At 58.5% G+C, this 7,984-nt stretch overlaps 2 protein-coding genes across 2 annotated transcripts in view; one reads left to right on the forward strand and one right to left on the reverse strand.

Moving 5' to 3' along the window:
• Positions 1-481, forward strand: part of AKNA (AT-hook transcription factor) — a 46,621-nt gene extending 46,140 nt beyond the window's left edge. The window contains exon 22 of the mRNA XM_008057211.1: positions 253-481. Within this exon, the coding sequence (XP_008055402.1) occupies positions 253-469 (217 nt within the window). The 3' untranslated portion in view covers positions 470-481. The remainder of the gene's footprint in view (positions 1-252) is intronic.
• A 3,998-nt stretch (positions 482-4,479) lies between these two features.
• On the reverse strand, positions 4,480-7,458 carry LOC103259553 (alpha-1-acid glycoprotein 2-like). Its single transcript, XM_008057213.1, has 6 exons — positions 7,345-7,458; positions 6,821-6,963; positions 6,602-6,672; positions 5,781-5,888; positions 5,561-5,664; positions 4,480-4,545 (listed from the first exon to the last, which is right to left on the reverse strand). Exons 1-6 carry the CDS (start codon positions 7,456-7,458, stop codon positions 4,480-4,482), a joined length of 606 nt encoding a protein of 201 aa, XP_008055404.1.
• Between the last annotated feature and the right edge of the window lie 526 nt (positions 7,459-7,984).

Genomic DNA, 7,984 nt, shown 5'->3' on the forward strand with positions numbered 1-7,984 from the left:
GCCGCCCAGGTGGGTCTCGAACCCACGGGCTCAGGCAATCCACTCATCTCAGCCTCCCAAAGGTGCGGGATTACAGGCTGAGCCACCGAGCTCGGCAGTATTCCCACTCTTAAGGTGAAGAAGCAGGCCTAGCCAGTAGGGGCCAGGGGCCCAGCCGGGGCTTGGCACAGGGTGGGCTGGCTCCTCCCACCCCCACTCTCCCTCCCGCTCTCTACGTGGTTGACAGAACGCCCTCCCCTCCCCTCCCCTCAGGTTCTATGCACCCGCAGGAGCTACCTCAGCCCCCTCGACCCGGGGACACCGGCACTCTATCCAGCTCGACCCGGACGACCTGGAGGAGCTCAGCAGGGCCCTGAGCCAGGCCGCCCGGGCTGCTGAGAGCGTCCGCTCCGCCACTCGGCAGATGAGACGCTCGCTGTCGGCCGACCTGCGCCAAGCTCGCAGCCTGCGGGACTCCTGCCTCTTCTGACTCCCTGGGGGCCCAGAGACATAGGGGCGAGCACACAGGGACCTGGAGGTCCCATAGCTCCTCACCAAGAGGTTCTCCCTCCGGCACAGGCCCGTGCACTCCGCCCCAGTGTTTCCCAAGTGTAGGCCATGGTCACCAAGAGAAATGACTTCCCAGGGACGCCAGCCTCCTCAGTGACCCTGCGACCAAGGCCACTTTCGGGTCAGGTAGAAGCCCTGGCAGCCTCTTCTCCTGGTCCTGCACTTGGCCACCTTGGCCAATAAGAGCTATTTTATTTATATACAGATGGAAAGATGTTTTTTTGCCTGGGGGTCCTCCTTAGGAGGCCGGATAAGGGGGGAAAGAACCAGGGTTTCTGGAGCAGACCTGTCCCTGCCTGTGACCAGCCACTCTGGGCAAGCATCCCTGGGAAGGGGTCTCCTAGTGACTGGTGGCCAGTAGGGAGTTTTAGGATGTCGGGGCCCCAGGGTAACCTGTACCCAGCTTCTCCATGTCCACAGAGGCCTTTCCCGTGGCCCCACTGGGACGGAGACACTCTCCAGAGGGCTGGACACCACTCGCCATGGTCCCTCGGTACCTCACCGCAAGGCCTGGCTCCTCCTGGGATCCCAGAGGTGTCCCGCTAGCGGCCAGCTATCTGGCAGGCCTGGTCCGGGGCACTGTCTGTCTGTGCAGCCAGGCCACCTCCCGCTCCCCAACCCTATCGCAGCGCGTACCTCAGCCTTTCTGGAATGTGTGTGCATCGATGATGTTTGTATATTTGAGGCATTTAAAAATCTATTTTCGTTACGAGGGCTAATGAAGAATGAGTATTGATCTAAAAAAAAAAAAAGACAAAAAAAAAAAAAAAAAATACCCAAAGCTGTCTGCATCTGTGGTGTGTGTCATTGTGTCATTAACTTTTGGTTTCTAAAGTCAAGTTTGTGGGGTGGAAAATTCGACACCCAACCAGGCTCCTCCCACACCCCGCACCACCCAGGTATCCGCCTGGTGCTCTGCTGTTTCCCATCAACCCTTGCCCCCTCCCATCTCTCTTAATCATAAATCTTTTTCTTTTTCTTTTTTCTTTTGAGTCGGGGTCTCACTCTGTTACCCAGGATGGAGTGCAGTGGCACAATCAAAGCTCACCACAGTCTCAGCCTCTTGGGCTCAGGTGATCCTTCCTCCTCAACCTCCCCAGTAGCTGGGATCCTAGGCACATGCCACCACTCCCAGCTAATTTTTTTTTTCTGTATGGATGGGGTCTTGCTAAGCTGTCCAGGCTGGTCTCCAACTCTTGGGCTTAAGCAATCCTCTCACCTCAACCTCCCAAAGTGCTGGAATTACAGGTGTGAGCCACTACACCCAGTCAGAGCCATAAATCTCTCGACTGGAGAGGACTGCTAGGAGAGGCTGTCTGGCCAAGCCCCGTCTATTGAAGCCAGAGATGGTGTCCACAAAAGCACGGGCCTGGACTCTCTTTCCAGTGCACCTTTCAATAGTGAACAACAGCTGCCATTGACTGAGCACCGGCTGGGGCTCTCGGCACGTCCTGCCCCCCACGGTCCCCCCCACCCCGGACTCCCACCATGCCCCTATTTTACTGATGAGGAGAGTGAGGTTCCCCTGGGCCACCTGCCCAAACTGGTTTGGGAGACGGCTGAACTCGCATTTGACCCTAATGCTCACACTCCTTGTTCCACCACGATGTCTCCTAGCTCCCTTTCTTCTTCACCCGGCCTTTTTTCCCTCTACTCCACAGTGCACCTCCCTCATGCTCCCCCGCCCTTCACGACTCGTTTCTGTTCCATCCTCAGCAGGGTTGAAAATAGCATCTCAAGCCGGCCTGGTGGCTCAGCCTGTAATTCCGCACCTTTGGGAGGCTGAGGTGAGTAGATTGTCTGAGCCCGCTGGTTCAAGACCCGCCTGGGCAGCGAGACCTCATCTCTACAATAAATCAAAAAATCAGCCGGGCGTGGTAGCGCATGCCTGTAATTCCGGCTACTTGGAAGGCTGAGGGGAAGGATCGCCGGAGCCCAGCGGGTCGAGGCTGCGGTGGCCGGGAGCGGCCACTGCACTCCAGTCTGGGCAACAGAGTGAGACTCCAACTCAAAAAAAATAAAAAATAAAAATAAAAATTGCAGCCAGGCTCGGTGGCTCAGCCTGTAATCCCACACCTTGGGAGGCTGAGGTGAGTGGATTGCCCGAGCCCACGGGTTCGAGACCCGCCTGGGAAACTTGGTGAGACCTCATCTCTACAATAAATCAAAAATTAGCTGGGCGTGGTAGCACGTGCCTGTGGTTCCAGCTACTTGGAGGGCTGAGGCAAAAGGATCGCCAGAGCCCAGCAGGCGAGGCTGCGGTGGCCGGGAGCGGCCACTGCACTGCAGTCTGGGCGACCGAGTGAGACTCCAACTCAGAAAAAAAAAAGAAAATAGCATGTCGCTGAAAGCAACACTGAAATGGGAAGATTTCCTGCAGGTTCCGAGCCTCCAGGCCTCCCGAGCGCCCAGAGGCTGTTTCGTCCGCTGTGTTCCGAGGACCTCGGGAGCTGGGCCCAGTGTCCTCCGCCTTGTGCGGTGGGCACAGCCACAGCCCTGGGTGCTGAGCAAAGGCCGCTGGAATCTGGGGCCTGTGGGGCTTGGCTTTCGGAGGGGAGGAAATAGGGGCTGGTGCGTGTGGGCACCAGGTGTCGGGATAGCAACCAGCTGCACCCCCGGAATTGCCTGACGACCCCGCCCCGGCTTTTTGACCTCCCTCACGTGACGTGAGTTCCCAGTGGGTGGAGGCCAGCCCTTCCTCACGCGTGCCACTGAGGGGCCACACTGGGCTTGACTCCACCTCAAGGGTTTCACGTGGGCAAGCTCAGATGTGCGCTGGTTTGGGGAACCAGCCTCACCCCTGTGCGGCGTCTCCTTTTTCCGGGTCTCTCGAGGGACCACCTTGAGGACGTGTCCGTGGAGACACCCAGCCCCTCCGGCCCGGCCCCTCCCACCCGCCGCCTCAGACGGCCGTGGTGATGCACTGCGCACCTGAATTCTGGCCGCGTCCACTGCAGGCCTACTCAGGGTCCCCTGCCTCAAGTCTCTCAAGGGCATCTTCTCACGCCCTCGCCTGCAGGCAGGGCGGCGGGTGTTTTTTATTCATGACTAGTCAGCCAAGGTTCTATTACATTCTTTCTGTAAGAAGACAGGCCTTACAGTCGTCCAGTTTTGAAACTCACTTTTTGCTCTTATTATTTTTTGAGTCAGGGTCTCACTCTGTGCTCAGGCTGGAGTGTAGTGGTACGATCACGGCTCACGTAGCCCTGACTTTCTGGACTCAGGTGACCCTCTCTCCTCAGCCTCTTGAGCAGATGGAGGAACTACAGGTGTGCACCAGTCACCTCACCTGGCTAATGTTTTTATTTTTTGTAGAGATGGGGGTCTTGCTATGTTGTCCAGGCTCAGGTCAACCTCCCTCCTCAGCCTCCTGAGTAGCTGAGACTACAGGCGTGAGCCACCGTGCCTGGCCTTATTATTGTTTTGAATGGATACATGTACACATTTGCAGGGTACAGTATGATGTTGAATGTACCCAAAACAAAAATGTTTGAAGTGATAGATATGTTAATGACCCTGATTTGATGATTACACATTCTATACAGGAACAGCAGGTTACATCCAGCTCCTCGTCTCTGTATATGAGTTCAGATGCCCCTTCCAGGAAGCCTTCCCAGACTTCCCTGCTGTAGAAAGAACCTTCCTGGTGCTGGGCTCTGCATCCAGTGCCAGTTGTCCATCTTGGCACATGCACCAGCTCTTCCTGGCTGGGACAGGGGCTTATTCAGTGCCCAGCCAGGGCCTGACTCAGGCAGGCATCCACATGAATGAGTGTGTAAATCAGTGAATAAACAAATGACTACCAGCCAGATTGTTCCAAAGGCAGAATCTTTATTGCTGCAAGCGGCGGAAAGAACTGAGGTGTGGGGGGTGGGTTGAGGGATGACGATGGCCCCCCTGCCCGCAGTCCTGGCCCCGAACGGTGCCCTCCTAGGACCCCTCATTCTCATTCTTCCTCTCCTTGTCGTGCTGACTCTCCAGCGGCTCACACTGATCCTAGAAGACAGCGGGGAGCAGGGTGAGGGAGAACCCAGGAGTGGGGGAGGGGAGGGGCCCTCGGAGGGAACGGCAGGCACTCTGGCCTGTGGCACTCGACATGTCCCAGCCGGCTGGCTCTGGCAAGTCGCACTCCCTCTCGGCCTCGGCTTACCCGCCTGAAAGTGGGGCTCAAGCCCGTAAAAGCCAGCGGCATTTACTGAGCCCCGGTTACCCACTAGGTCCTGGTACCACCTCTCCCGATTCCTCACAACCACCACGGCTTTGCAGACGCTGCCACTGAGGCTTGGGGCGGCTGTGTGACCTATCCGAGGCCTCCAGCCAGTCCGTGGGGGAGGCTGGCCGTGGACCAGGGAAGCCGCCTCCAGTGGCCATGTTCGTCAGCCCTGTCCCAGGATCCCGGCCTGGGAATAGTTCTCGCCGCTGGAGGTCATGGGAGATGACCTCGTGGGTCAGCGCAGGGAGACACTTTTATTCTAGTGGCCGAGATAGTATTTCATATGTGTGTATATATAAATTGTCACCAGCTCATCAGCTCTGTGACGCTAAAGATACCATAGCATAGAACACCGGGCAAGCCTTTCCCTCAACACCGGTGTAAAGAGGGGTGTGGGGAGGCCTTTAGACAGGTGGTTCTCATTTATAGCCAAAATTGGGTGGCCCTGGGCTTGCTGCCATCTGGATGACACTGAAAGCCACAATACCAGCTCCCTGGGGCACGGCTGTTAGAAATGAGCAGGGAGCGGAGGCAGGGAGAAGACTAGGGTGCGTACAGTAACCTCTCAGCTCGTGCCATTCCCTCCTGCCAGCCTTTCAAGTCCTCCCTGAGGTCAAGGGGACTTTTCCTTCCTGGCTTCACCCACTCCTCATCGGCCTCGGAGGCCTCGGCTGTCCCTGCAGTGAGGCAGGTGCTTCAAAGCGGGGACCCGCCTGGCTGGGCTGCCTCAGGGGGCAGCTTTTCCTCTCTGGGCCTCTGGGGTCGGCAAAGGCGGAATGGTGGATTCCTTGCAGGTACCTTTTTCCAGTCCGTGTACACGGCTTCCGACTTGGGAATGCCCAGGCACTCGAGGGCTTTGTGGAACTCTCCCAGCTGCTCCTGGGTCGCCTCAGGCTGGTCAGCTGCAGCAGGGAGCAAGGAGGCCAGGGGAGGGGCTGGGGAGGGTGGGGATCTGGGGGCCCAGCCCCAGGGGGGTTGGACCCAGCGGGCGCGAGTCGGGGGCTGCTGAGGGGCCTACCGTAGAAGGACAGCCCCCGTTTCTGCTCATCGTCCAGGTAGGAAGCAAGCAGGAAGGTCCTCGGGTCCTTGAGGAAGAGCAGGTGGGCTACGTGTTCTCTGCCCGCCTCTGGAGGGGAAGAGGGCTTCGGGTGAGAACATGGGCGGCACAGGGTCCCCATCTCACAGGGGAGGGAGCCTGGGCGTGCCCAGGCCCACAGTCCATCCAGGAAAGCCTGGGGTGTCCTTAGGCTTCTGTGTGCCCCCACCCATGCACCAGGCCCTACGCCGATGAAATTCTGGAGCCCCGTGCGGACCATGGCTGTCAGGACAGATGAGGGAAAGAGGCCAGAATGGAGCCTCGGGGTTGCGCGATGGTGCCAGCTCAGCTCCATCGTCCACTGTGGGGCCCCGACGTGTGTCGGCCCTGCAGTGGTGATGGGGACAGAGAGAGAGTCACCCCCTGCCCACACACGGGCTTCCACCTGCAGCTTCCAAAGGGTCTTCAAGAGGGGTTGAGAGAGAGCCAGGTCTAGAGCCGGCCTTGGGGTCTCAATCCTAGTTCTAATGACAAGCTGTGTGACATCAGGGATTCTACTTGATGTCTCTGTTCTTCCGGTTCCTCCTCTGATCATTGCAGTGTTCCCTGAGGGTCGTTTGTATGAAGTGGACTGGTGCGTGGAAAGCACTTCCAGCCGTGCCTGGCACACAGTAGAAGCTCAAAAGGGTCAGTGCTGATTTCTTGTGCCTAAAGGCCCCAGGACCTTAGCCCCAGTCCCGCTTCTCAGGCTGGCCCACCGCAGGCCCCACGGCAGACCCAGCTGCCTGAGGGCCAGCCCTTACCGTATCTGGAGAGGGTCCCATTCTCCCGCTGAACATTCAGGAGGCTGACGTTATAGACGCACTTGTCCCCGCTAGAGCCAGACCGAAGGGGGAAGAACACAGGAAGACAGTCAAGGAGGGCCGGACAGCTGCCCACCGCCATCCAGGGGCAAGAGATGCCACAGAGGGGAAGGCCGAGGCCAGGAGCTGAGGCAGGGGTGGGCCGGAAGGGGGTCTTACACGGTCATGTACTCTCGAAGCAGTACTGTGTCTTCCGTCTGGTTGGCGGTGAAGTAAAAGAAAGCTACCTGGATCTTCTTGGCCTCCTCCTTGTACTCGGCGTCTTGATAGGACGAGCCGATGTAAAACCACTTGTGGGAGATCTGGGAGGGGGCAGTAACCGGTGAGGGACGGGCAACCCGGAGGAGACTCAAGCAGTTCCCTCCCTCCGCTTTCATGTGGGGAGACCGAGGCCCCAGTGGGGAGACAGGATCTCACGCTCAGGGTCAGGCATCCCCCACAGGCACCCCCCTCCAGACCCAGCACAGGACGGTCCCCTGGGAGGGACTCCACGGGAGGCTTCTGAGTTTGGAGGCAGGCGACGGCCCCAGAGTCCCCTGGGCTGCTCTCCGCTTCACCCCAAGGTCCCAGCGGTGGGAAGGGCAGAGCCAGGAACAGAGGTGGACCACAGCCAGCAGTGGGGAAAGCCCGTGGGGTGGAAGGAGACGCCCCACACTCGGGGGTAGGGCCAGCCAGGCACTCACCCGCTCCAGGGTGGCGTTGGTGATGGGCCCCACCGTCAGGTTGGCACACACGGGGCGCTGGGCGTCCAGCAGAGGCAGGAGGCTGAGGGCCGCGAGAACCCAGGGTAGCGCCATGCCTGAACGAGGAGGTAGCCGGAGCCAGGCCGAGTGAGCGGCCCGAGGCTGCTGTGACCTTTATAACAGGCTATGGGTGGTCATCTGGAGCCCAGCCAGGGTTTGCTTTGTAAATCAGTGGCACAATCCCGCCAGCGCTTGGGCAATGACTTGCACAAAACCTTCCCCAAAGGCTGGCTGCAGGTACAGCCTCCGAGCCCAGGGCTTGTTGGGCTCCTGACCCAGAGAGGTTACAAAGGCCCAAGAGTCTGGGTTGCCCAAGGTCAAGGTGGGTGTGGGGCTGGAGTGGCATTAGTCAACACGTGTGAGTCCATAGATGCCAACAGAGGGGCCTCACTCAATAGGCTCTCGTCTTTTCTTTTTCTTATTTTGAGTTGGGGTCTCACGCCGTCGCACAGGCTGGAATGCAGTGGCACAGCTACAGCAGCCTCCAACTCAGCCTCCCAGATAGCTGGGAGTACAGGTGTGTGCCACCACATCTGGCTAATTGTTTGATTTTTTCCTTTCTTTTATTTTCTCTCTCTCT

Source organism: Carlito syrichta, unplaced genomic scaffold (assembly GCF_000164805.1).
Source record: "Carlito syrichta isolate Samal-C Ts95f unplaced genomic scaffold, Tarsius_syrichta-2.0.1 Scaffold302868, whole genome shotgun sequence".
Lineage (NCBI taxonomy): Eukaryota > Metazoa > Chordata > Mammalia > Primates > Tarsiidae > Carlito > Carlito syrichta.